This window comes from Mchenga conophoros, linkage group LG23, assembly GCF_057382185.1.
Source record: "Mchenga conophoros isolate Kocher_MC1m ecotype Shallow Benthic linkage group LG23, M_conophoros_male_GT1.1, whole genome shotgun sequence".
NCBI lineage: Eukaryota > Metazoa > Chordata > Actinopteri > Cichliformes > Cichlidae > Mchenga > Mchenga conophoros.
In genome coordinates, this window is record NC_140547.1 from 51,757,450 (window position 1) to 51,784,640 (window position 27,191).

General features: G+C 40.2%; 3 protein-coding genes across 4 annotated transcripts; 2 read left to right on the plus strand and 1 right to left on the minus strand.

Annotated features, from left to right (window-relative positions):
* Positions 1 to 6,237: 6,237 nt before the first annotated feature.
* Positions 6,238 to 9,565, plus strand: LOC146548301 (G protein-coupled bile acid receptor 1-like). Its single transcript, XM_085265264.1, has 2 exons — positions 6,238 to 6,485; positions 8,125 to 9,565. Exon 2 carries the CDS (start codon positions 8,455 to 8,457, stop codon positions 9,478 to 9,480), a length of 1,026 nt encoding a protein of 341 aa, XP_085121390.1. The 5' UTR covers positions 6,238 to 6,485; positions 8,125 to 8,454; the 3' UTR covers positions 9,481 to 9,565.
* Positions 9,566 to 15,166: 5,601 nt separating this feature from the next.
* Positions 15,167 to 19,553, minus strand: LOC146548302 (intermediate filament protein ON3-like). Of its 2 annotated transcripts, none has more exons than XM_085265380.1 (9): positions 19,147 to 19,553; positions 18,213 to 18,421; positions 18,048 to 18,108; positions 17,871 to 17,966; positions 17,561 to 17,725; positions 17,354 to 17,479; positions 17,032 to 17,252; positions 16,896 to 16,921; positions 15,167 to 16,203 (listed from the first exon to the last, which is right to left on the minus strand). In XM_085265380.1, the coding sequence occupies exons 1-9, from the start codon at positions 19,303 to 19,305 to the stop codon at positions 15,992 to 15,994; spliced, it is 1,275 nt and encodes a 424-aa protein (XP_085121506.1). In that variant the 5' UTR covers positions 19,306 to 19,553; the 3' UTR covers positions 15,167 to 15,991. The 2 variants fall into 2 exon arrangements, with proteins under 2 accessions (XP_085121506.1, XP_085121505.1); XM_085265379.1 differs by having other exon boundaries at positions 16,107 to 16,249.
* A 37-nt stretch (positions 19,554 to 19,590) lies between these two features.
* On the plus strand, positions 19,591 to 23,887 carry LOC146548303 (keratin, type I cytoskeletal 18-like). Its single transcript, XM_085265378.1, has 8 exons — positions 19,591 to 20,048; positions 20,169 to 20,251; positions 20,368 to 20,524; positions 20,607 to 20,768; positions 20,851 to 20,976; positions 21,146 to 21,375; positions 21,929 to 21,963; positions 23,352 to 23,887. Exons 1-8 carry the CDS (start codon positions 19,665 to 19,667, stop codon positions 23,720 to 23,722), a joined length of 1,548 nt encoding a protein of 515 aa, XP_085121504.1. The 5' UTR covers positions 19,591 to 19,664; the 3' UTR covers positions 23,723 to 23,887.
* The last annotated feature ends 3,304 nt before the right edge of the window (positions 23,888 to 27,191 follow it).

Here is a 27,191-nt window from a genome sequence, read left to right on the forward strand (position 1 = left end):
TCGGGCCAACACGGAGATGCTGATGCATGCTTTTATTACCAGTCGCATTGATTACTGTAATGCCCTGCTCTCTGGTCTTCCTAAGAAGAATATTTCAACTTTACAACTCTTGCAAAACTCGGCAGCTCGTGTGCTGACGAAGACCGGTTTTAGAATCGCTGCACTGGCTCCCCGTGTGTTTCAGGATCGATTTTAAAGTTCTTTTATTGGTTTTTAAATGTCTTAATGGTCTTGGGCCTTCTTATCTCTCAGATCTGCTTTTACCATACGAACCCTCGCGGACGCTGAGGTCCTCTGGTACTGGCCTTTTGATTGTCCCTAAAGTCAGGACACATACTCACGGAGAGGCAGCGTTTCAGTGGTATGGTCCTCGTCTGTGGAACAGCCTGCCGGAGGAGCTCAGGGCCGCAGAGAACGTACATGTTTTTAAGAACAGGCTCAAGACCCACCTTTTTAATTTAGCTTTTACTTAGCGTTTATTTCTTTTTTATGCTTATTTATTCTATCCTGTTATTCTATTATTAATTTAGGCTTTACCTAATATTTTTTGATTTTATTCTTATTCATTTTTTAATCTTCTTACTCTATTTATATTTATATTTATATTGTATCCTGTTCTTATTTATTTTATCATTTTACCCTGTATATATCGTATTGCGTCATATCTCCAGTGTTTCCTCGGAGGGCGCTCTCTGCACCGGGGCTGTTATTGACCGTGGCTGCTGGGTCTCTGGGGTCCTCTCAGCCTGGTTGGGGGGCTCCTTTGCCTCCCTCCTGCTGTGTGCCCAGCCTGGAGGCTGCGGTCTGTGACCGGCTCCCGGTGCAGACGGCTCTCTGTTATAATGTTTCCTCACTTGGCTCATGCGAGCCCAGCCCAATTTTTACTCTTTAAGTGTGTGTGTATGTGTGTGTGGGTGGGGGTGGGGGGATATATGTGTATTGAGAGTGTGGGGAGTGAGTTGGAGGGTGGGGTGGGCTGCTTTTAACTATGTAAAGCACTTTGTGCTACATTTTTTCTGTATGAAAAGTGCTTTATAAATAAAGATTGATTGATTGATTTTGTTTTGGTACTGCAACGATCCCAAACACACTGCCAGTACATTAAAAGCATATCTGAATAGATAAAAACACAGTAAGTCAAGGATGGTCCTCCGCAGAGCTTGGACCTCAGTATTATGAGACAGTTTGGGATCATCTTGGCAGCTATTTGCGGTGGAAGACACAGCTGGATGACAACAACTGGCTAAGGTCCAGTGGGACTTTAAGCTGCAGTCAAGACAGACAAGCAGCTGCTGGCCACCATAAAGACATAATGGTGGTTACATTATGTAACACCAGGGGCTGAAGGAAAAACTTGAACAGATGTCGAAGGTCCAAAGGGGTTGCAGTGGTAAGAGAAGTCTCAGCAGTGTTGCATGAAAAAACAAAGAAAAGCTCAGTTTAGTTTATGTGAAAGTTCCTGTAATAATTAAATTTCACAGTGAAACAAGTGGCTGGTTTTCAGGCACTTTAGTAGCCTGAACCATATTTTTCACAATCAGGAAACACATTATTAGCTGACCGGCCTCTCTGTTGCTTCTGAAAATAGAAAGCCAGTTTGACCTTATGTGTTTACATTAGTGTGTGACAGAGGTCTGTTACACACAAAGGTCGTGAGGTTGTACTGCATTGTTGCAGTTAGAAAGTAGGGCTAAAGGACTCTGTGCAATCACGTATTCATGAGAAAAAGATTCAGGAGTGAGCACTGAGAAGACCGACTGGTTACCCAGACGTTAATATCTTACTGAATCACACTGGTTTTCTTCAGTTCTTCACATTCAGTTGTTCTGTTGTTCCTGCCCTCTGCTCCTCCTCTCCTCTCTCAGCCTTTCTTTAGGATGACGAAAACAAGCGTCAGCCAGTATCCTGTGCACAAGTGGTTCTTCCTTGTACCTCAGTCCTGCAGTGTTGTCTGTATCTGTGGTTGTACATGAATAACTCACCCTGACAGGCAGTCAAACAGTTGCACGCATGAACGTTTGTGCATTGTGGTACATTGTTTTGGCAGATATGATATTGGGATTTAAACCAATGGAAAAGTGCTTTCATTCTCTTTTATATTCAGGTTATAAAGTATGCAGTACAAACTGACCAGCAGATCATTTGTCACAACAGTGTATTTGGCCTTACAGGTGCAGGAGGCCAAATACAAAGGCTGGATGGATTTCCACCTTTAGACCTTGATGGGGCCACAGTTTGATATATTAAATTGCAGCTGGTATTCTGTGAGAAGTGCTGTGCTGACAACAGATGCCGAACAAATCGGCCGAGCAGAGAAAGGCAGGTGCTAATGCCAAGGTAAACATAAGTGGAGGAACAGGAGGCAAGTGACAAATCCATTAACAATACCACCTCACAAAGGCAGAGAGCAGTAACCACAGAAACAATCAGGGCCAGAAGAAGCTTCAGGAATCAGTTTATACAGGAGCTACATAACCTCAATGATTGTTTCTTCTTTTTACTAAGAAAGGTTAAAAGTTGGCATATAAAACTTTGTAGTTCTCAATTATGAGGGTAAGGGATGTGAAAGAAATCTAAAGCTACATCGTTTTTTTAGATCTACATGTAGCATTAAAATAAAAGTTATTAGAGCTCCACCCAATGTTTTTGTTACAGCTCCCCTAAATTAACAATATTGGTAATGCGTGCTGCACAATATCGTTTATTATTTAGTATCTACTGATATCTACTGCTAGCTAGTTTATTGTGATGGTGCTGTTTTTATTATGTTGTTTGCTTTCTCTTCTGTTTTTTTTCTCCATACAGGTGATCCAGGTGTTTTTTTTTTTTTGTTTGTTTTTCTTTCTTCCCCCCTTCTCACCGTCTCTTCTCCCCTTTGGTTTTCTTTCTCTCCCTCTCTTTCTTTCATTCTTTCCCCCTGTCCTATCCCACAGTCATGTCTGTCCCGTTTGTAGCAACTGAAAATAAAATAAATTCATAATTATAATAAAGGTCAATCAAATGGACCAATATGGCAAGGCCCTGATGATCCACTTGGTAAAATAAATCCGCTTGGCATCTTTCTTGGCCTTAAGACAACAATTCTGATGCTAAAGATCCAAACGGGACACAAAAAAGAGAAAAAAAAAAAGAAAAGAAAAAAAAACCCCAATATTGGTAATGAACAAAATCATTTTATCTTTTTGTAATTCACCAGTATACGCAAGCATTTTAATTTAAATGTTACAAGATATCATTCTTGTTGCTATCCATGAATTTTCAAATTTACCGTTTCATAAAAAAGAGGAAAAAATTATAAAGAAAATTATTATCTTTGATTAAGATGCCAAATTACAGTTATTTATTAGATTGGTGAACAGGAAGAATAATTTTAGTTGTGAACGTTATGCATGATTAAACCTGCTCAAATTTGGGTATTAAAATAAATATTCACGTTGTTATTTGACTTATAAGTAACGATGCATGTTTTAGTTTTAAGGTTTTAACAGATTTCTAAAGTATTTATGTAAATTATATACGTATAGGTCATTGATAAATTACGCATATTAAAATATGCAAATTCTTGGTATTCTATGACAGTTCACATACTTACCAAGCAAGGCTAGCTTTTAGCTAAGGTAGAGTAGTTAGCTTTGTTACTTTTATTTTAACAGTATCATTAATATGTAGGTGTTTCATGGTGTAACAAAGTGAGTTTCTATAGTGAAGAATTAAAATTGAGTTAAAAGTATTTTAAACATGAAAGTATTGAATGGTTTAGCCTGACCGTCACTCAGCTAGCTAAAGTGTCGCTGCACATTGTTATTATATCACGATTTACAATTTTGTTTGTTTGTTTGTGTGGTTCAGAGAATTAGACATATTTATGTAATATAATTTATGGTAATCCAAAAATGTATAGTAATTGCATTTTGGGTTTGTAATAGAACTCTTACAAAAAACTGACTCCATAAGAAGCAGAGCTTTTAAAATGTCAATAACATCCCTTTTTTGTATGTTGTTAAAAGAATTCTAAATAAATGTTAAGTGAAAAAAAATGATAGAAAGTGGAAGATGTGAAAAAAAAGTGACAAAACAAACAGAGAAGTTCCACAGAAGCCAGCTGGGCACTATTATCCCGACCACATTACATTCCTCCATTGTATATAATAATAAACCAGTAGATCATTGATTTAATGTTGAGTAGGATCTGGTTTTCCGAGAAATCCAGGATGCACCATCTTCTCATTTGTTATGTGAAGATGTTGTGCTGTCTTGTCCTCTCTGTGTAGTGTCTCTCCAGATGTCCCAGCCTCAGGAACGTTTATGTTTAAAACCCATTATCTGATTGGAGCTCGTCCATCAATACAACCGTAGGTCTGCACAAAAGTAGAAGGGAAGGAGGACTCTGTGTTTGGCTAATAAAGCAGGTCACTTCTGGCCTTCCATCCACCACTGTGTTTAAATATTGTACATGTGTGACAGCTGTTATGAATTCTGCTGTATACACTATTGTACATATAGGTCACATCATCTTATTTTACCTTTGACCTGCTTACAAGAACTGACGGCACTGCTAGGTACCATGACAGAAACGTGACAAAATGATCTGTTTATGTCGCTTTACAAAAGAAAGGAAACAGAAATGTAAAGAACACTTGTCTCTTGTTTTTGAGCAGCAATAAAAAAAACTTATATCAAATAAAAATAACTTCAACGTATGGTTCGTTATACTGAAAACAGTAGGAATATAGCTATTTCATACCATTAAAGTTAACACAATTCTCCTGTTGGTCAGTGCATCTGGCTGTTAGGACTGGCTGAAACTATATGTTTTTATTTACAAGGTGAATATGATTTTCACCACTGGCCACTTTGTTAGGTACATTAGTTCTGCTGCTCCTTAATACACATCCTTAATCAGCCAATCACATGGCAGCAAATCGATACATTTAAACATGTAGACATAATCAAGACCACCTGCAAAAGTTTAAACTTAGTGTCAGGAAGAAAGGTGATTTAGATAGCTTAAATGTGACATGGGTTGTTGGTGCCACATGGGCTGTTCTGAATATTTTACAAACTGCTGATATACTGGGATTTCAACACACAATCATCTCTAGCCTGAAAAGAGAAACTATAGAATAGCAACAGTTCTCGTGGGGAAAATGTGTTGCAGACGTCAGAAGTCAAAGGATAATGGTGTGACTGCTTTGAGCCGAAAAGAAGGTAACTCTAACCACTTGCTACAAGCAACGTTTGTAGAAGAGCATCTTTGAATGGACCACATTTCAAATCTTGAAACAGATGGGCTACAACAGCAAACAGTGGACCACACTACTTACCACTCCTGTCAGGTAAATGCAAGAATCTGATGATACAATTATACAATTATACAATTATACGCAGGCTCGTCAAAATTGGTCGACAGAGGACCAAAAAAACGATCCATGGGCTGATGAGGTTTTGCTGTGACATTCAGATTTGGTAAAAACATCTTCTAAGTATGACTCCATCCAGATAACTGCAGATGTAATGGTGCAGTGATATATTCCCTGCATGCTTGTGACCCATTAGTATCAACTGTGCCACAGCCCACCTGAGTAATACTGATGACCACAGTCTTAATGACTTCCACTGGATAACGTGCCATGTCTCAAAGCTCAGATGATCCCAAACTGGTTTCTTCAACATGAAAAAGATTTCAGTATAATCAAATGACCTCCACGATTACCAGATCTCAATCATATAGATAGAGCGTCTTTTTAAAGCACATAAATATTAAATAATAATAATATTAAAAAACAGATTTCTGTTATTCTGCTAACTGCAGGTTATTTAATTAAAGAGTATCACAAAGCACGAAGAGATAATCCAGGTGTATGTCAAAAAATAAAAGTGAGATGTATAAAGTTATACATTGATATATAAAAGAAACTGATTTAATTTCCTTATTTGCTTTAGCTGAAATGGAAAAATGGAGGTGGTTCACATGCCATGCCGGCTGATAGTAACCTGGAATGTTCTTATCTTTTTAAGGTTGCAGTGATAACAGTGTTATCCTCTTTCATTCATGAACAGTGGAGCAAAATATCTGGGCTGATTAATGTAAGGGCCAACAAAAAATTGAATTAGTTGGTCAACGGTTAGTGGGCTCTGGGGCCTCATCCTCAGCAGCTCCGCCTCAGGAAAAGACACTTTTAGCATAACTGCCGCCTCCTCCTTTTAGAGGGCACTTCCCCTTTAAAGTATCAGAGAGGAAGCCACACACTTGGCTGCTCACTCTGCCTCTTTTTTAGTTTGTGGTTAGGTTTTGCAAAGGCTGCTGGGGTCAGGTTCACTGAAGAGATCTTAAAGGGTAAAGAAAGTAGTTTATGGTGGATCTCGTTAGTGTTTATAGCTGCTGGGGATGATACGAAGGAGAAATAATAAGTTACCAGAAGAAGAGAGTGGACTTTTAAATTCTCCTCACAAACATACGTGACTGGACTATTCATCACAAAAAGGTAAAGGCTTTATTGATGCTTTTGTTTTTGTTGTTTCAGAAACATATTTTATGCACTGACATGTTATTTGCTGACAGTGCTGCTGTGATGTGATCTAATATTTTTCTCCATTAAAAATCTACAGTTTAAAACAACACAGTTTTATTTTGTGCATGACTGGCTTTGCTCCCGAGCACTTTTTAAAGCTCTGGAAAATGACTTGAAAAATAATTTCAAGAAGCCCTCAAAGCTTCTCAGAAAGCAACACATTAAGGCGATGTTGTTAAAAAAAATCAATGTGTTTTTGTGTATTCGCCTTTTAAGAGCTTTTAAAGACTGTTTGCTAAGACTGTAACAGGACTTTGATACCATTAAAGTCCCATCACCGAGTTTTTTACATGTATGTGAATGCTGGAAACATCCACGTGTCAGACATAAAGTGCACCACAGTGTAAAAAGTGTTGGACGGTTATAGAAAATGCTCCTGTTTTGAACGGCTATAAAACTTTTATTTTCAAAGGATTTAAACCAGGTGATATAAAACATGCGTGCAGCACATAGGCGTGGTTTATTGTAGGTCACTGTGAGAATCTGCACATTTCCCCCTGACTATAAACTAACTGTGACAGGATATGCATCACTCTGTGAATTATAATACACACAAAAGCTGTTGTAACTGCAGAGTCCCAGCTGATGAATTATTAAATGACATGTGCCTCGTATCCAGCGTTGCAGGCTACAGCTGTCGCCGTTTTTCTTGCTCATTTAACTTGCTGTGAGTGAGGTTTTTTTTGTCGGACTGCCCGTCTAACTCAGCTGCTCACTCATACGAGAGAAAAATGCGATCTCTAGATCTGAATATAAATAGCAAGCGCGCTGAATGTGCACAGCGTGTACTCACGCTAATTTCCTTTTCCACTTTGTCACTTTCTTGTCAACTTCATCTGATTGAAATGTGCTTAGATTTTCATTCAGTCTGTTTTAGCTCTGGAGGCGTTCCGACTTTTCCTTGGTCCTTAAGACCAAATTCCTCATCGGCCCTCCATAGAGGGAATAAATCAATTTCAATTTTACCTCATTATTTGCAGTAGGCCCGAGTTGCCTCTGGAGGTTTGTGGTGACCACGTAGGCTCAAATGACCTGGTTAAAAGCTTGAAATAACTTTTAGGTCTTACTTCAAAAGTTTAAGACACATAGTCTTGCTTTAAGGCACTAAAATTGTGTCCCTGTAAAACAAATGGGAAACTTTTAAATCATTTTTCTTACAATACACTGTTGTGCAAGACTAACAAGGCATGGCTGTTGTTTATTGTTATCATAGGTCAAATTCTGGTTAGTTTTGCTTTTGAACTTATTTTATGTTGTTTCTAGTAGGTCTTACACTTTTTTACAGTTAATCCTTATCTACTCAGTGCTCAGGCATCATTCTCTTCCTGTTCTGAAACCAGAAAAGGAACCAAATTGTTAATAATTGATCTTTATTCACCTGCATTTCTTTCCCTTTTCAAGCCTCCTTATGCTTCTCCACAAATAACAGACGCATGTACTCCAGACATCAGACTTAACTTACATCAGACATGTAACTCTCACGTCTAACCTTTTTTTTTCAGTTTTTGTGGTCTCCTCTGCTTATACTATCATTGTTTCTCATTCCTTATAGGGTACCTTGACAGGGTGGCTGCAGATGAGAGGAAGTTGAAGGAAGTCACCTACAATCGGTCAATCTGGGAACCGTTAGCTAGTTTGAGTAAACCTCATGGGGCAAACTCTCAGTGTGAATTAAGCTTAAAATGCTAACTTGCTGATATATGATAAGAGGTGGTTTTGACATTGGTCTCCTAGTGGACTGTTTAATTGAAAGCAATCCAGTCCTGCTTACACAAGACTGGTCAGTGATATTCAAACTACGAGCAGCTTATACCGAAAATCTTTTCCCCTGCTGACAGAGTCTGCATATTCATATGCAGATATCTGTTTATAAAGACTAACGATGGACTCTGACGACTCCTATGTTCTGCTCTCTGAAGAGCAACTCATCTACATCATCACCATTCCCCTGTCGACCTCCATCATCCTGGCCAACCTCGTCATCATCTTGGGCATCTCCTGGAACCGCCAACTCCACAACACGCCCAACTACTTCTTCCTCAGCCTGTTAGTAGCCGACTTGTGTACGGGCGTGGCACTGCCGTTCATACCGCTGATGGGTCTAAACAGGCATTTAAGTTTTAGCTCCTGTCTGGTGGCTCACGTGTTCCCAAATTTCCTCTTCTTGGCGTTCCTCTTCAACCTGGTAATGGTTCACTATGAGCGCTACATATGCATTATTGACCCCTTGCATTACAGTAACCTGTGGATGCATCGCAGTTTTCCCTTAACGCTGCTTGTGGTGTGGACTCCGGCACTTTTGTATGCATCTCTACCTGCCTTTGGCTGGAATAACTGGACAGGGTCAGATTTTAACAGTTGCTGCGAAAGTACCCAAAATTTAACGGCATTTTCAAACTGCTTAGCAAATACAACCAGCTGTTGCTCGTACAGGAGGGTGTTCCCCAATGCATTTATCTTCCTGGAGGTGTATGGACTTGTTTTACCTGCTATTCTGGCCATCGCCGCCATGACCGGCCATGTTTTGTGGATCACCCGAGGCCAGCTGAAGGACATATGCCGCCTCCATCGTTCGGTGGAGCGAGGAAGTCAGGCCTCTGACCAGGAGCAGAAGCTGAACCTGCGGTACACGCGCTGCGTGGTAGCAGTGTCGCTGACTTTTCTCGCCTGCTGGGTTCCCTACCTCATTTACATGCATGTCTCCATAGCACTGGTGGTCAGCGACCCCAAGCGGAGTTCTACCACTCACATTGTGCTGTCCTGCACTGGTATCGGAAGCATGGCTGTAGTGCCGATTGTGCTGGGCTTGGCCAACAGGCAATACACAGAACCTGCGTTAAAACTTCTCCAGAAACTCAGAGACAGGTGGAGGCCAAGGACACAGGCATCAGAGGAAGCCACAGTCTGAAATGATACTGGTTTATCTAAATATTTATCAATATATTCTACAGAAAGCTGAAAGAGAAATAAGAAATATGGCTCTACAGCAGAAAACCCCCCCACATCTACTAGAGGGCGATCGTGGCTCAAGAGTTGGGAGTTTGCCTTGCAATTGGAAGGTTGCCGGTTCGAGCTCCGGCTTGGACAGTCCTCAGGCAAGACACTTCACCCGTTGCCTACTGGTGGTGGTCAGAGGGCCAGGTGGCGCCAGTGTCCGGCAGCCTCGCCTCTGTCAGTGCGCCCCAGGGTGGCTGTGGCTACAATGTAGCTGCCATCACCAGTGTGTGAATGTGTGGATGACTGGATGTGTAAAGTGCTTTGGGGTCCTTAGGGACGAGTAAAGCGCTATATAAATACAGGCCGTTTACCATTTCACGTGGACACTTATTTATCAGTGTTTTATAAAATAAAAGTCCCCTAATGTTCTACCACTATTACTTCGAGGTTTTGAAGTGTCAGTTTCTTAAAGGTTACCATTGTTAGGCATATCCATATTAGCAAAGGTAACTAGAAAGATGAAGACTGGAACCAAATAAGAATAAAGAAGTATAAAAGTGAATAAAGTGCTCAGTTTTGCTATTCTGCAGATTAAGTTCTGGAAGGAATTTTAACCATCTTGAAAACAAAGGACCTAGTCTGTAATAGACATTTTGCAGGACTTTTTTTCTTTTTTTTAAAAGAGAAAACTGTCCTCATTTGATAACTTTTCACAGATTTTTCCACTGGTATTTAAATTGACTTATGTTAAATATTACAAATTGAGCTCACAAAGATGAAGAAGGTAACTTTTCACCCAGAAATACATCCGCTTTTTAGTATTTTATGCAGTTTAGAATGACACAGAAGTAAGGCACTACTAATATAAAGACAATGACTCTGTGTTTTTTATAGAAATCTTAGTTTTTGTGCATGTACAAATATGTTCTGCTTATGTAAATGAAACTATAGGTGAACCTCTTACGTTACCTCTTAGAACTTTAGAATAAACATTTCCTCTGAAAGCCTTTTACGTGCATTTTGGACAAACAGTTTTTGGTGTTCTGCTTGGACTTTCTAAATTGGTACAATTCCATTATATTCTTAAAGTATTCTGAATTTTCCTAACCTTAAGCGACTGGTGTCTTTCAGCATTAATAATAAAAAATCGCTAAAAGATGCACATTTTTCCATACAGAAGAAAACATTTTTGAGCGAGATTGTGGTTTGCTAGGTTATCAACTAAGGCTAGCAAATTTGGTAAGTAAGGTGAATCGTAGACTTTACAGGTCCAACACACAGATACATATATTCACTAAAATAAGTGCAACAAATTCACTCACCAAAACTCAAGAACAAACTTCTTGGATGGGGTGTTAGTACAGCAAATTATTTCTCAGATAGTTCCTTTTAAAAATGTTCCAACAGCATTGTGGTTCAGTTTTGTTATTCAAATTAGCTGTAGCCTAGCACACAGCTAGCATGTAGCTGCATGTAGCTGTTTGTCAAAATTGTCTCAACCTTGTAGTTGTCTCTCATGACATAATGAACTTATTGATCAGTCATCTGTCAAGTCGTCAGAAACATAGAATTTTCTAACTGGTTGCCAAGTGGTTCTTCAAGATTGCTAGCAATCACTAGGTAAAACTGGTAACAGAGGTAGAGCCATTGAGTAAGCTGTGTCAGAGAGGTTATGGTTAGAATTGTCATGTGATACAAGGAGACTTCAAATAGTTCCAGCTGTGCTTCGCAGCAAATTTAAATCAAGTGACAGGTCGTCGATTTTTACAGCATCTAAATCTCCTAATGTTTTGGTAGACCTACCAATATATTAGGCATGCATTGTATGGCACAAGTTAATTTTATCAGAGTGTACTGACAGCATGGAATTTTACTTTTAAACATCTTACCTTTAAAAAGTATATCCCAATCTTCTGTGCAGCTATATTTTGACGGTACGGCCAGCGTATGTTGCTAACCTCTGGCACTATTGTGAGGCTCCACGGTCCACTGTTGTTGTAAAAAATGGTCCATTGGAGTGAATGGAGATGACGCGACTCTTCCATTCAGGGTGCTGCACCACAAACCTTGTTACTTGTATGCAAAGCCTCACTAACTACTAGCCGAACAGTAGTGAAACTCAAAAAGGTTTAATGAAAACTGGAAACAGTAATCATTTGCTTTCAAAATAAATATTCTGCCTCAGTGCTGGAGCCCACATGAGGTGTAACTTTTAGTTGAATGCAAATAGTCTCCATTTCCCATTTGTCTTACTTTTTGCAATTCTACTAGTGCTCGGAGAGTACCTGGCAGGTGCTTTGCAGACAATTCGAATTTCTGGCGACCTATTAGTGACCAAAGTAATTGCAAGAAGGCTTTTGGTGCAGTACTGTATACTTCTTTGTGGCCAATTTCACACAGCAACAGCAAACAACATCTCACACATTTTTTGCATAGTGGCTTTAGCACTTGTCTTCAGATTTATTGCCAACAACCTCCAGACACCACTTGTCAACTGGCCATAAAATATAAATTCTCCCCTAGCAACCGGTGATTGCTTGATGGTCAGGACTAGCCCTAGACACACAGATGGTCAGGATTGTGTGTCTAGGCATATTCACTTGGCCTGACAGTGTCACGTGTCCATAATGCCTGCAAAATCTGATTTATTTATTTTTTTTCTGCTGGAGCTCTGGAAATTTTAACATGGGAGTCTATGGGGACTGACAGGTTTTTGCCATTGCAATTATTAGTTCTTCCTTATTGGCTCTATTTGTTAGCCCTGGAAAAAAATATAAATGGCTAACTTAAATCCCGTTGGCATGACTCAGAGGAGGATTTAAAATAGAGAATTATCACCATGTTGCAAGTCAAAGACCACCATCTCTTGTTGGTCTCAAGAAATTGCTGGCAACCTTAAAGCTAATTAGACACGACCACTTTGGTACAACTGCTAATGTCAGCTTACTAACACACTGATGTTTATCGAGTACGCTGTTTATTTGAATTGTATTACTGCAAACAGTGAGTGCCTGCAGAATATCACAGCTGGGTGTAAATCTTCTCTAACACAATCTAATTGCAGGTTTGTTGAAATGTCCTTGTGTCAGATGTACATTTCATAGCTCATTGTAATGCTCGCTCTGGACATCAAATTGTAGTTTTTTCCATCTGGCACCCCTCCCCCGTAATATTTGCTACTTCCCTCACCAGTATTTATCTATGTACTGGTATGCAAGCTCAAGAGGGGAGATGGGTCCGTAATACAGAAACACACAGGGGAGAGACACGTGGTGAAAATAATAAGAAAAAAATCATTATTACATAAAAATCCACAAAACTACAACATTCTGGTTTCTGTTTTATGAGACAAATCATTGCAAGTAGTGAATCCTTTTAAAAAGGTGGCACGAGAAACATCTGCTGCCTCTAGATCCATCCAGGGGAAACGAGCTTTGTATTTGAGGCTTGATTAAACAGAACACGCGGTGCTTGATTCCCCAGTCAATCAGAATGGGGTTTTAAATGTCTGCAAACAGTATGCGGGTGGAAAAGAGACTCAAATCAAATTAAGTGGAAGGTTGAACTGAACTGACATTTGTAAAGCCAGAGTCGAGGGAAGGTGCCTTGCTAAGCCATGTTCCAATGGATATTCCAGTGGTTATGTAGACTGGAATATCATGTACATATGAATCAGAAAGACAGAGGAGAACCGGGAGGGGAAGGAGGGAACAGGGACTGCTGGGCTCCAGCTAATCTGCTAAAGACTCACTTTTATCTTAATCAGCTGGAGACCTGCTGATATATTCGTCTAACATATGCACCGGGCTTTAAATGTGTCTAAATCAAGGGTGTCAAACATAAGGCCCGAGGGCCAGAATCAGAATTATCCTGGCAAAGACTTAAATCCAGCCCACTGGTCATCTTTGGAAAATGTAAACAAGGGCACACATTTTGGACTTTTACCTGTATGTTCAGTGTTTTTACAGCTTCTCCTGCTGATAAAGATCTCCTCCATAACCATTCATACTATACCAACGTTACAGAAAAACAATAAAACCGAGGTTTCTATAATAGTAATATTTTTTATTCTGATTTATTAAACATGAATTACTCTTCTGTAATTGTAATTGCAGGAGCGCCTGGTTAGTACGCTACCAGAACCTTTTCTGTAAGTTTACACATCTATTTATGTGTACTGATAGATTGTTTTCATTAACTACAGCAGCATTTCTTTATCATGTAGAAAAACCAAGACCTCCTGTTAAAATTGCAATTCTTTTTCTGATATTAAATTAGATTAAATGTGTAGTTAAACATCTTTACACTGCAGGAAAGGGAGTTTTGCTGGTCTGGCCCACTAAAGTGGAAAGTAGGCTGTGTATGATGTAAGATGAGTTTGACATCTCTGGTCTGGAGATTTTATAAATATAATGTCAAACTATTAATAAGTAGTTTGATATTATAGTAAACAACACATTTGCTGAGACCCTTATAAATTTTCTGTCATTGAAGAATGAGAGGACCCAGGTGCAGACTGAGCCCAGCGATATGCAGTGGTGTGAAAAAGTGTTTGCTGCTTTTCTGATCTCCTATTTTTGTATATTTGTTAAACCTAAATGTTTCACATGATCAGACAAACTTACATATTAGACGAAGGTAACACGAGTAAAGGTAAAATGTACTTGACGGCAGAGCAGATGATCCCACAGCAGGGAAACAAAAACCAGGAAGCAAAACCGAAACACGAGACGAGAAACCCGCAGTGTGAAACAGGAAGAAATGAAAAGATAATTGAAAAGTGAGGACTGAAGGCACTCTGATGCAGAAACTATAACAAGGACAGAAACGCAGAACAGAGAAGAGACACGAAATCACGAAATAAGGAAACTAGAAACCTGGAGTAGCAGAACAAAGACAACACAATGCCAGGGATGTGACATTATGTCTCATTAATGTGGCTCTGTGGGTCTGCTAATGCTCCAACGTGAATGTAGAGACCCTGTCGCAGCTTTCAAAAGATGTTTGTTCATAAGTTGGACATGATTCATTTTAAATAGCTCAGGCTGATGAATATCCACAGGAGTCAGAGGGCAAGGTGCCCCCCAAAAAAGGTAGTTGCCCCAGTGCCCCTACAGGATTGCCTGGTAGGCGTTACTGGTCACTTTTCTTCTGAACCGACTCATCAGGCAACAACTTTTTTCCACTGCTCCCAACGCCAATATTTATGTTCCCTAAACTGAAACCTTCTCATTGGCTTCACTGATAAGTGTTTTCTTAAGGCCGTACATTGCATGAAAATGTTCTTACATTCACTATTAAACCAAACTTTGAATTCTACTGTTGATTTCTTACAATTTGATTTAATCAAATCTCTGTCTCACAGATGATTCTTCACCATTATCCTTCCAGGTTTTATTACTGTGTTGAATAGCTGTTAGGCCAAACCGCAGATCAATTCATGTTTAAGCCACTCGCCTTTATCTACTACAAAACGCTGTCAAACCTAAAATGAGGACGTGGGCCCAGCTAGTAAACCACCTGTTGTCAGCTGAAACATATGAATCACTGCACTGATAATAGATCATTCCTTGGTTAATTCCAGAATTTGGGTTGGATATATGTTTATATAATTTTGTGCCTTAGTAAGTATGAAATTAAGACAGCAGACACATTAATCATTTTTGCTTCATGAATTATTTTATTGCTATTGCGCTGCACACATTCACCCAAATGATAGATGTCACTTTGGCATAAGCTGAGGTAAGAAGTCCCACACACATAAGAAAAAACATCCCTTTGCAGCATTGTGTAAAGATGCACAGCTTACAGCACCACTGAAATATTCTGATTTGTTTTTGCATGAAAAGCCATTCCAAGCCCTGTTGTCACTCTATGAAGAAACGTATGCATATATCTCCTCTCCACTCCTTTAATTGCACCTTTAAACCTCCAAGTTCCTTATTTTGCTGCTGATGTCGCTGAGAAACCTTTGCAGTGTTTTTACAGAGAGCTGCCCGATTCCTATTTCGCTCACAAATGTTTAAGAGAAATAGAAAAAACAAAAACTACAATGGAGCACCACAAGCCTTTACGAATGCGAACAAAGAAAAGAAAACATTTCCAGAAACACTGCTTGACACGAACACATTCACGCACAATTTTTAGGCAAACGTTCAACCTGCCGGGAAGCTGCTGTTACTGCTCACTCTTCCAGAAAGCACACAAACTAAAAAAGATTATTATATATAAAAAACAAATTTAAAAAAATCTGGATATTTAATTTAAATAAATTTAACTTCGTTTGAATTAGTTTCACATTTTTATTCACATTGATTCACAGTTTGCGGATATCGGCCTGTGATGGATTGGACCAGCTCAGGCACACTTCTTCTGGCACCATGTCAGCTGGGACAGGCTTAAAGCCCCATCGGTGACTCTGACTGATTGAGCTGACATACTCTAACGCTGTAGACAGAGGCATGACAGACAGTCCCAGTCAATCAGTCAGTGTACTGGTAACTTTCAGACACAAGTTTGCCTTCTTCCACTTCCAACCGGATCAACAGGCGCTTCTTGGTGGCAGGGGACACTGGTGGGACAATAGTGGTGTCCGGGGCAATGGTGGGCGTGGTGACGGCGATATCCCGGACAGGGGTGGGTTCGGTGGCTTTCGGTTTGGCTGGCACGTATCGCGTCGGCGGCAGGTGAACGTCTGCGTGCAAGTAAGGACTTGGATTGGTTGGTTTGTTTTTAGAAATCTGAGCAAAAAAGAGGTTTGATTTTAGTAGGATGAAAAAAATTAATCAAGCATGAGAATGCTGATATGTGTGAAATGGATGTTACTGGTTTGGCTCGCTTTTGATTGATTTTTCAATTTAGATTGATCTTTTTTTATGTGTTAACGTTTTGCTTTATTTAACTCTCTCTGTTGGTTTCTACTGACATCACTGGTTTACTGGATGACCAAAATTGAGGCCTTTTTGGACACGTGAAATAGTCACATTGATCAGCAGTAATGCATTATTGGATGACAAAGCTTTGTTAGTGGTTTATTAGAAAGAAATGAATCACTTTATATTCAGTGGTTTTGAAGCTAGAGCTCAGATCCCACACTGGGGCTTGGAGGACAATATTCTGCAAGTGTCAGAACTCCGTTTTTGCAATTTTAGCACCAACAATATTCACACTAAAAAAAAAGGACGAATAAAATCATCACTCATATTTTCACTCAACTATTCCTGAGTAAAGAACACGATAAGGGATCCTGAGCCACAACTATTGGGAACCACTGTCTTTAGAAGATATAGACTTTTGATTTTATTAAAGGGAAATTTGTACAGAATTAGTAAAATAAAGAATAAAAATGTATACACTTATGTGTCAGTAGACAACAAAGGTTCTCACCTGATTGGCGCATTAGGTAGCTCATTCTGGAGATAGAGCAGACACAGATATTAGTACAAGCACTACATTTAGATAATACGGTATTTTATTATTATTTTTTCTCTTTGGTTTTTCGATGCTCCCTCTGCTTACATACCTCTGCTCCTCGCCCTCCAGCAGCTTGCGGTAGGTGTTGATCTCGATGTCCATGGCCAGCTTGATGTTCAGCAGCTCTTGGTGATCACGGATCAGTGAAGCCAAGTCCTGCCTGGCCCGCTTCAAACAATCTTCCAGCAGAGCGATATTTTCCCGGGCCTTGTTGAGATTTTCCTCACCCTCTTTTCTAGCATCATCCAGGTCATTCATGAGGGCCTCTTCCTGATGGGAAAACAGAGATAAGATAACATCAGCAGTGAATAGATGGACAACGTGCGTGCTGACTAAATACTGTCCAAATAATGTATCTAAGGGGAACCAACCTTCCTTCTGAGACTCTCCAGGTCTGCTGTAAGCCTCTGGATGAGACGCAGCAAGTCTGAAATCTCCCTCTTTATGTCACGCACTTCTTGCTCGCGCTCTCCTACAGTTTGGACCAGAGATTCCATCTAAAGTGGGAACAGGGAGGTCAAATACTCAAAACATCTGCGGTAAGACTGAATGTCATATAAGCAATCATAGAAAAATACTTTTCTCTGGTTCCACTGCTCAGCCTCTTCCCTGGTGCGGGTAGCCATGGTAGCATATTGATTCTCAACGGCCTTGATGAACTGGTCCATGTCCAGAGAACGTCTGGTGTTGTCCTGTAGGACCACTGTTTTGTTCTGGATGCGTGACTCCAGCTCCTTGATCTCCTGCAGGGGCAGACATGGAGACAGTGAGTTATTGTGGAGACAAAGAAAAAGACCCACACACCAAATTTATTAGACCACCTGTCATTTGTAATTACCAATACTGTTAATTCAGTGTCACTAAGTGGATTTTCATCACTTTCATTACCTCATCAAATGCGAGCCTGAGGAAGGCCATTGTTCTCATCAGGTCCTCAAGATCCACAGCCAGAGCTACTGCCTCCAAGTGGCCTTCGTCTACTTCCTGTAACACACACATTAAATATACATACATGTGCCTCCAGTGACGACACAGTGATGAATAAAACTTTAAAGCTCACAGTACCTTTTTAGACACAATAAAGTCGTTCTCAAGGTCACCTCTCTGGCGCAACTGGTCTTCATACCTGAAACCAATTCCAAATAAAAAGGTGAAAAACTGATGAAGTTACAAGTTTTATTGCAACAATCAACATGTTCAGTAAAATCAGCCGCCCTGTGATTTGCTGACCTTTCCTTGGTATTGTCCACCTCGTCCTGGATCTCCTGCAGCTCAGGCTGCAGTTTGTTCTGGTCGGATTTCAAGCTTTCAATCTGCTGCTCCAGCTCGTTCTCCAGCTGCTTCACAAGATACTCAACCTTCCCGTTGTAGTCCTCCTGCTCCCTGAGGATCTTCAGCTTTGTCTCAAGTCTTCTCTTCTCATTCTCCAGGTTTTTCACCTACAAGACACAGACAGACAACATGGGTATGAATGCATCACAACAATGTGTCTCTGTGGAATCCTTAATCTCCATACTGCACGTGATAATGGCGACTCACTGCTGACCTTAGACGTTGACGTTTTCTCATTTTTCCACAAGGTGGCATCCTACGTGCAGGCCTATCTCTGATTATGTGCATATGAAGAAAATGAACTGCAGATAGACTTGTTTTTTGTGGCCTCCGGTAACATAATTGGTTTGAGCCGACAGGAAACACTATTCATGGGCCATTTGCACTTTTTCAAATCGCAGTAAAAGCACTTAAAAAGAAAAATAATTATAAGTGAAAAATCCAAAAATTAATGATAATTAAAATGTAAAAAACAAAGCGCGCAGACGCAGACTTGTAACATTTAAATATAACAAAAAACATAATCCTCGAAGACGGAGACGGAAGGACAAATAAACAGGATGTTTTTGTGTGTGCGCGTAATTTATTTATTCTGTCTCTGCTTATTCATCAGATTTGGATTTATTTACTTATTATTCAACTGTTGTTACCCAGTTAAGCATTTTTGGCATGTCATTATAAACCAAAAGGTTGCACTATGACAAATAAGAACAACAAGAAAGACAAAAACAACAACCCAATAACAACAACAACAACAACAATAATAACAACAATAATAATAATAATAATAATAATAATAATAATAATAATAATAATAATAATAATAATAAACCTTTTCAATGAGCGCGACGAACTTGTCATTGAGTCCAACCAATTCGTTCTTCTCCTTGGATTTTCCCGATGAATCGACTCTGTCGGTCGGGACGCTTCTGAGCGGCTTCTTGCTGCTGGGGGAGTAGGACTGGCTGCTGTAGTCTCTTGGTTTGGACATACTGAAGCTTGAAGCGAAGAGCTGGAGTGTGGCTGAACAGGTGAGGGGAGAAGGCGCCTGCAGCCCTGCAGATCACCTTCTTTATAGGTGGACAGGTACAACCCCTCACCTGCCCCAAACTCTGCGTGCGTCCAATCACGAGAGGACAAGTGCGATATTAAATGGAAGGGTCAACGTGAAATACTTGAATTTCGACTCTAAACCAGTCTGTCCAGGAGCACCGGGGCCAATGGCGTCTCTGGGGGGCGGATTCGTGCGAAAAAACAAGTATAAGAACTACCTGCATCCTCCATCAGGCGCCTTAGACGCTCGGTGTCAGTGTCTGCTCTCTCTCACTCTTTCATCCAGCAACGATCATCATGCCTTCAAACAGCGCTGCCAGCATGTTTGGTGGAGCCGGGGGAAGGGGTGCCAAGGCGTCCGTGTCGACCCTGGATGGGCTGCGCAAAGTGCTGGGCAACCAGACAGAAAAAGATTCGGCTCCCATCCAGAAAGCTGCTGCCAAGCCCGTAGCCTCCCAGGCTCCGAGCGCCCCGGAAACTCTCGTCGCTCCCGGTGACGACAAGCAGACACTGCGGACCCTGAACAATCGGCTGTCCGGCTACCTGAACAGAGTGAAGCAGCTTCAGGAGGAGAACAACGATCTGCAGAAAGAGATCGACGACATCCTGGCCAAGAGGAAAGTACCCGAGGGGCGTGATTGGGATGGAATCCTGAAACCCCTGGATAACCTCAAAAGGGAGGTGGGTCAGATTTCTTTCTTTCTTTCATTCTTGGAATTAACATGCAAATAAATTTCTGACTATACTTTCTTTAATGTAATCTTAAATTCTAACTATTAATGCATATCCTTATTTGATCAGCTCAAAGACATCACAGATGACAATGCAAAGCTGCTGCTGCAGATTGATAACAGCAGACTGGCAAATGAAGACTTCAAGAACAAGTGAGTGTGAATGCCGTCCAGGCAAGGGCTCAGAAAATAAACGACAAATTTGTAACAGCAACATAGCATTTGTAGCGTTTGTGAAGTTTGAAGCCAGGCTCCTTCTGTTGATGCAGGCTGGATGATGAGAATAAGGCATGCAAAGAATTAGAAAAGGACCTGGAGGATCTGAAGAGGGCCAAAGATGATACCAAACTGAGCTGCGACCAGACGAGGGAAGAGATCAAAATGGTTAATGATGAGCTTGAGCGTCTCAAGAGGGAACACAAGAAAGTAAGGAGGAAAACCAGCATGTTAAAAGTCACACGCTCAGTGCTATATTGTGTGAAACTTGTAACTTGTGTTTGTCTTGCAGGAGGTTGATTCTCTGCTTGAGAAGATCAAGGACTCAGATGTGACAGTGGAGATTAAGTCCCAGGACAACAACCTGAGTGACGTTGTCCAGAATGTCCGCAGACATTATGAGAAAGTGGCTGAGAAGAACCTGAAGGAGGCAGATGAATGGTACAAAGACAAGGTATGGAAGATTAAAGCTGGGAATGATGTGCTTCCTTGTCTCAGTTTCTCTCACTGTTTTCATCATATTATTTCTCCCCCAGTTTGAAACCATCAAGGTGGAAGAGGCCCAGAATACTGAGGCCTTGGAGTCTGGAAAGAATGAGCTCAAAGATCTCCAGAAACAGAAGCAAACTTTGGAAATTCAGATTCAGACCAAGAACAACAAGGTAAGCGCACAAGAGTGAATACAAGACTGTACAAATGCAGTACATTACAAAAGAAACACAATCTCAATATCAGGACAAGATTGACGTTTGTCTTTGGTTGACACAGAAACAGAAAACATGAACAAAATATCAATATCGAGTATTCTTAAGGTTTGTTTTTCATTGGTAGCTGCGCACTGTGGAGCAAACCCTGAAAAACATCAAAATGGAGTATGGTCATCGCCTGGAGCCATCCAACAAGATCATTCATAAGCTGCAGCAGGACCTCGGAGACGTGAGGGAACAGGTGGAGCTGCAGCTAGACGCCAACAAAAACCTGCTGTCTGTCAAGATGAAGCTGGAGAAGGAACTCGAACAGTACCAAGAACTTCTTTCTCGCTTATTTGATGATGTTGAAAAGTAAGGATGATGGCAGGTGCATCCTGTTTACTTTTAAACCTGTTGTGGGTATAAAACAGGTTTGCCTGCTGGCAGAACAGAGTGTCTGTTTAGTCATGTGGTGCTTTACCTCCATACATAATAAGTAAAACACAGCACTTTTACCCAAAGGACTGACATCTTATATGAAACCAGATCTTTAGATCTGCTGTCATTTGTTTAATTTAATTCAGTTAGTTATAGAAAATGAAAATAAATCTTTAATAAATTTGATTATTTGTTAAAAGCATTTCTGGCGAGGGCAGTTGGTAACAAAATAGCTATAAAATAAGTAGTTCAGAATGAAAACAGAGGCACTATTCTCTTTATATTTCCTGTATTGTTGCTTTAAGGTGAAACCACGTTGTGTTTTAATGTCTGTAATTTCCTGGTAAGGGCTTTTTTTTAGCCTGCAAATCTTTACCTAATGTAGTTTTACGGTTCAACATTAAGGGAAAACACCATGTGAATGTTGGCACTGTGTGCTTATTTCCCACTTGGTGTGTTAGCTCTTTATGCTTTTCTTCCCTGACAGCGCAGAGTTTGCTTTAACGGATGCAATACCGCAAGGTAAGTTTGGGATCTGCCAAGAAAAAAAAAAGTTAAATCACAATGAACGTGTCTGTCACGCATCCACGTGCCGAGACCTGATCAGCAAGATTCATATCGCTAAACAAGACTTGGGTCAGTTACTGCCTATGATGCGTTCAGTTTGGTATGACTCCACTCCAACAGGAAACAAAGTAAAGATACCAGAATCTGACCCTTGTCTTCCCTTTAGGACTCTAAATGTGAACAAAAATAGGAAATTACAGAAAAATAGTAAATCAAAAATAAAAATCTAAATGCTACCTTCGCATCACTGCGGGCTGAGTTAACAGTTTTGGGAAGTATGCTTACTGACTTTCTTGCCAAGAATTAGATGAGAAGGTAGTTACAAGTCTTACTTTAGTCCCTTAAGTATAACTAGCAGACAGTTAGCTTAACTTAGCTTAGCAAAAAGAAAATAATGAATCACCTACTTAGATACATTCATACATATACATACATATATATATACATATATGTGTGTGTGTATATATGTGTGTGTGTGTGTGTGTGTACAAATAGCTGTGTACTATGGAAGCTGATTTCTGCTACTATAAAAAAGTCCTCCACAAAATTTGGATTAATGTCCAGTTGGCCAATTCAAAATTTCAAGTTATTAATTTGAAATTTCAAGATACATAACTTCAAATTTTGAGGCATTATCTCAAAAATGTTGAGATAGCTAACTTGAAATTTTGAGTCATCAAAATTTCAAAATGTGAATATTAAGTCAGATTTTTTTGAGATATTAACCAAAATTCTGAGTTGAATTGATTTTGTACCTGAAAATTTGAAATTTTAGTTATTTACTTGAAATTTCAACATACCTAATTTAAAATTTCAAGTTTAGTCAAAGTTTTGGGATGCATAACTCAAAGTTTGAGTAAAGTTGAAATTTGAAATTTTGAGTTATTTATTTTAAAAAAAATTGAGACTCTAATCTGAAAATTTGAATGGTCAAAATTTCAAAATACTGAGTCATTAAGTAAAACTTTGGAGATATTAACCAAAAGTCTTCACCTTTTTTCTTTTTTAGTAGCATAAAAAAGCTTTCATAGTGTCACCCACTGATACTTTTGGTGCCAACACTAACTAGCATTAGGCATCAGCAAGGAAGAAAATAAGCACATTTCCCAACATTTCTAAACTACCTCTTTAAAGCTAGCCGCATCACTAAAATGCACTAGACCATTGCAATAACACCATATTTTAACTCTACATCTTAATCCAATTAATAATTATTTTCAAAAGCTAATCAATCACCATTAAACCAAATATTTTTGATTCTCAGCAAACTCATAAACAGGTAACAGGAACTAACAGACTAAAGGCATATTTGTAACCTCTAAAATATGTCTTTTTGTTTACAGGGCAACAAACTAAAGAAGATGACGTTCTGGAACAGGGTGAAATAATAAAACAAGAAGTAGTTGCAAAACAAGAAAGCGCTCCCTCTAATCAATCAGCCCCCCCAGAAGCTCCTGAAGTGGAGGAGGAACCCCCCATCCAGGCTGACTCAAATGCTAGTAGCAGGGAAGAGGCTGCAGTCAGCAGCTCTGCTAAAAAGAAGAAATCTAAAAAGTCCAAGAAGTCCAAAACTAAGAAGGATTCCTCCTCCTCCTCTTCTTCCTCCTCCTCCTCTTCTTCTTCCTCCTCCTCCTCCTCCTCCTCTTCTTCCTCCTCTGATTCCGAAAAGGAAGAAGAAAAGCCCGTAACTGAGGGTGAAGTGGTGACAGCTTGATCTTAAATGCTTTCTTTTTTTTCAGTTTGGTTATTTTCTTTTTCTGCTGTTCAGCAAATTAAAACTGCCTTCTGTACTGGTGCTGTCAAACCTGTAAAGTTACTCTGAGGTGCTGTTGTGGTTTATGTTCTCAGCTGTGCATGAAATAAAAAGATGTGGTTTTGAAAGACAAATGCTCAGCAGCGTCTTATTGATTTATTCTTTCATACATGAATTACTTGGCAGTTACTGCAGTGATAGTGCAGTCACTCAGAAAAAGAGGATCACAAATTGGAATAAGTTTGATCTTCACAGACTAAAGTTCATTTTTGGTGCCTTAAAACTCTTAATGTTCAGATATGCCCAGTCACTATAGCTTTAGCAACAAGAAACATCCTCAAATGTCTTTTAGAAAGTCCACCAATGCTTCAACCCAAAGCTTATACAGTTTGCCATAAGGTAGGACAGAAAAAGAGCAAAATATTCACATTTAAGAGCCATTTGCCATCAAATGTTTGCTTAACAAGTATCCCTCTATCTCATCTGTGAAATTAGATGAACAAATAGTAAAAACAGATGTGACAAAAATAGATGGTTGAAAGAAATTCATCAAAAACAGTGTTATGAATACAAATTCAAACAAACTCACTTATATGTGCGTCTGTATCCGTTTTCATTTATTTACTATCATGTAAACTGATATTGTAAAAGAGCAGTCATTTAGTCTTTTTATTACCAAGAGCTTTGATACAATTTATGTTTAAGTTTGCATTTAAACATCATAATAAACCAAAAGTTTCATGAAAGGCAGAGATTTCTATGCTTTATTAGGTACACCTTGCAAGTACTGGGTTGGACCCCTTTCGTGTCTTCAGAACATCCTCAGTTATTCGTGGCACAGATTGAACAAGGTGCTGGAAAAAATCGTCAGACATTCTGGTCCAGCATCTTACGGTTTGTCTGCTGCACGTCCATGATGTGAATTTCCTGTTCCACCGCATCCCAAAGATGTTTTCTTGGCTTTGAAGTGAAGTCATTATGTTGAAGAAAGCAGTTTGAGTTGACTGATGGAAGCAGTGATCAGGAGATGGGTGCACTGTGGTCATAAAGAATGGACAATATTTCTCAGGTAGGTCGTGGTGTTTAAAGGATGTTCAGTTGGAGCTAAGAGCTCAGAAGTGCAAAGGTACCAAGCACCATTATCCATCCCCAGCAGCTTGAATGGACCCAAGCTTTAATGTTGTTTACACCAACCTACTATTTGAAGGTTTGAAACTAAATCTAGACTTATCAGACCAGACATACTCCAGTTTTGGGGAGCCTGTGTAACTCATGTTTTTAGCTAACAGGAGTGGAACCCAGTGTGGTCTTCTGCTGCAGCCCACCCATTAGTTGTGATTTTCTCCACATCCAGAGATGCTTTTCTGCATACCTTGGTTGTAACAAGTGGTTATTTGAATTACTGCTGCCTTCATTTCAGCTCAAAGCAGTCTGGCTGTTCTCCTCTGGCAGCAACATTTTGCAGCTCACTGTGTTTATTTTCTGTTGTTCAGACCATCCTCTGTAAACTCCAGAGTTGGTTGTCTGGGAAAAATGTCAGTAGATTAGCAATTTCTAAAATACTCACCAACAAGTGGTTTGTATCATATCTATCTAATAGACTCCAGTTTGTGCATGTAAATGGAGAGTCCTCTTCACACACTGAGGTTAATTATGGAGTTCCACAGGGTTCAGTGCTAGGACCAATTCTGTTTACACTATACATGCTTCCCTTAGGCAGCATCATTAGAAGACATAGCATACATTTACACTGCTATGCAGATGACACCCAGCTCTATCTGTCCATGAAGCCAGATAACACACACCAATGAGTTAAACTGCAGGAATGTCTTAAAGACATAAAGACCTGGATGGCCGCTAACTTTCTGCTTCTTCATTCAGATAAAACTGAGGTTATTGTACTCGGCCCTGAAAAGCTTAGAAATATGGTATCTAACCAGATTCTTACTCTGGATGGCATTACCTTGGCCTCCAGTAACGCTGTGAGGAACCTTGGAGTCATTTTTGACCAGGACATGTCCTTCAACGCTCATATTAAACTAATATGTAAGACTGCTTTCTTCCATTTGTGCAACATCTCTAAAGTTAGAAATATCCTGTCTCAGAGTGACGCTGAAAAACTAGTTCATGCATTTATTACTTCCAGGCTGGACGACTGTAATTCATTATTATCAGGATGTCCAAAACACTCGCTGAAAAGCCTTCAGCTGATCCAAAATGCTGCAGCAAGAGTCCTGACAGGGACTAGAAAGAGAGAGCAGATTTCTCCTGTTTTGGCTTCCCTACATTGGCTTCCCGTTAAATCCAGAAGTGAATTCAAAATCCTGCTCCTCACATACAAGGTCTTAAATAATCAGGCCCCATCTTATCTTAATGACCTTGTAGTACCATATCACCCTATTAGAGCACTTCGCTCTCGCTCTGCAGGCCTACTTGTTGTTCCTAGAGTATTTAAAAGTAGAATGGGAGGCAGAGCCTTCAGTTTTCAGGCCCCTCTTCTGTGGAACCAGCTTCCAGTTTGGATTCAGGAGACAGACACTATCTCTACTTTCAAGATTAGGCTTCAAACTTTCCTTTTTGCTAAAGCATATAGTTAGGGCTGGACCAGGTGACCCTGAATCCTCCCTTAGTTATGCTACAATAGGTGTGGACTGCTGGGGATTCCCATGATGCATTGAGTTTTTCCTTTCCAGTCACCTTTCTCACTCACTATGTATTAACAGACCTCTCTCTGTTATTAACCTCTGTCTCTCTTCCACAGCATGTCTTTATCCTGTCTTCCTTCTCTCACCCCAACCGGTCGCAGCAGATGGCCCCGCCCCTCCCTGAGCCTGGTTCTGCCGGAGGTTTCTTCCTGTTAAAAGGGAGTTTTTCCTTCCCACTGTCACCAAAGTGCTGCTCATAGGGGGTCATATGATTGTTGGGTTTTTCTCTGTATCTATGAAGCGCCTTGAGGCGACTTTTGTTGTGATTTGGCGCTATATAAATAAAATTGAATTGAACAACAATCCCACATTCAAAGTCACCTTAGTCGCCTTTGTTCCCTATTTCTCCAGGACCAGGTAATCCTTGAAAACTGAAGAACCTCAACTAAATAAACACACAACAAACCCATCCATCAATCTCCTTCTGCTTATCTGGGGCTGGGTTGCAGGGTAGCAGCCTAAGCAGAGAAGCCCAGACCTCCCTCTCCCTGGCCACCTCCTCCAGCTTATCCAGGGGAACACCAAGGAGTTCCCAGGCCAACCGAGCGATACAATCTCTCCGGCGTGTCCTGAGTCTTCCCTGGGACATGCCTGGAACACCTCACCCAGGAGGCGCCCAAGAGGCATCCTCGTCAGATGCCTGAACCACCTCAACTGGCTCCACACAACAAACTTCCTTTTAGTTGTGTGTCCCCAAACACACTGCAAAAGAGTTCAGTTTTTTC

What these genes read in the sequence shown, in the direction of transcription:
- LOC146548301 (XM_085265264.1), top strand. Translation starts at nt 8,455, where the DNA reads ATGGACTCTGACGACTCCTATGTTCTGCTCTCTGAAGAGCAACTCATC.
- LOC146548302 (XM_085265380.1), bottom strand. Translation starts at nt 19,305, where the DNA reads ATGTCCAAACCAAGAGACTACAGCAGCCAGTCCTACTCCCCCAGCAGC. An exon ending in TCGTCGCGCTCATTGAAAAG is followed by an intron (nt 18,422 to 19,146) that starts GTTTATTATTAT and finishes TGTGTCTTGTAG; the next exon opens with GTGAAAAACCTGGAGAATGA. An exon ending in AGCAGTGGAACCAGAGAAAA is followed by an intron (nt 17,480 to 17,560) that starts GTATTTTTCTAT and finishes TTCCCACTTTAG; the next exon opens with ATGGAATCTCTGGTCCAAAC.
- LOC146548303 (XM_085265378.1), top strand. Translation starts at nt 19,665, where the DNA reads ATGCCTTCAAACAGCGCTGCCAGCATGTTTGGTGGAGCCGGGGGAAGG. An exon ending in TCAAGAGGGAACACAAGAAA is followed by an intron (nt 20,525 to 20,606) that starts GTAAGGAGGAAA and finishes TTTGTCTTGCAG; the next exon opens with GAGGTTGATTCTCTGCTTGA. An exon ending in TTCAGACCAAGAACAACAAG is followed by an intron (nt 20,977 to 21,145) that starts GTAAGCGCACAA and finishes TTTCATTGGTAG; the next exon opens with CTGCGCACTGTGGAGCAAAC.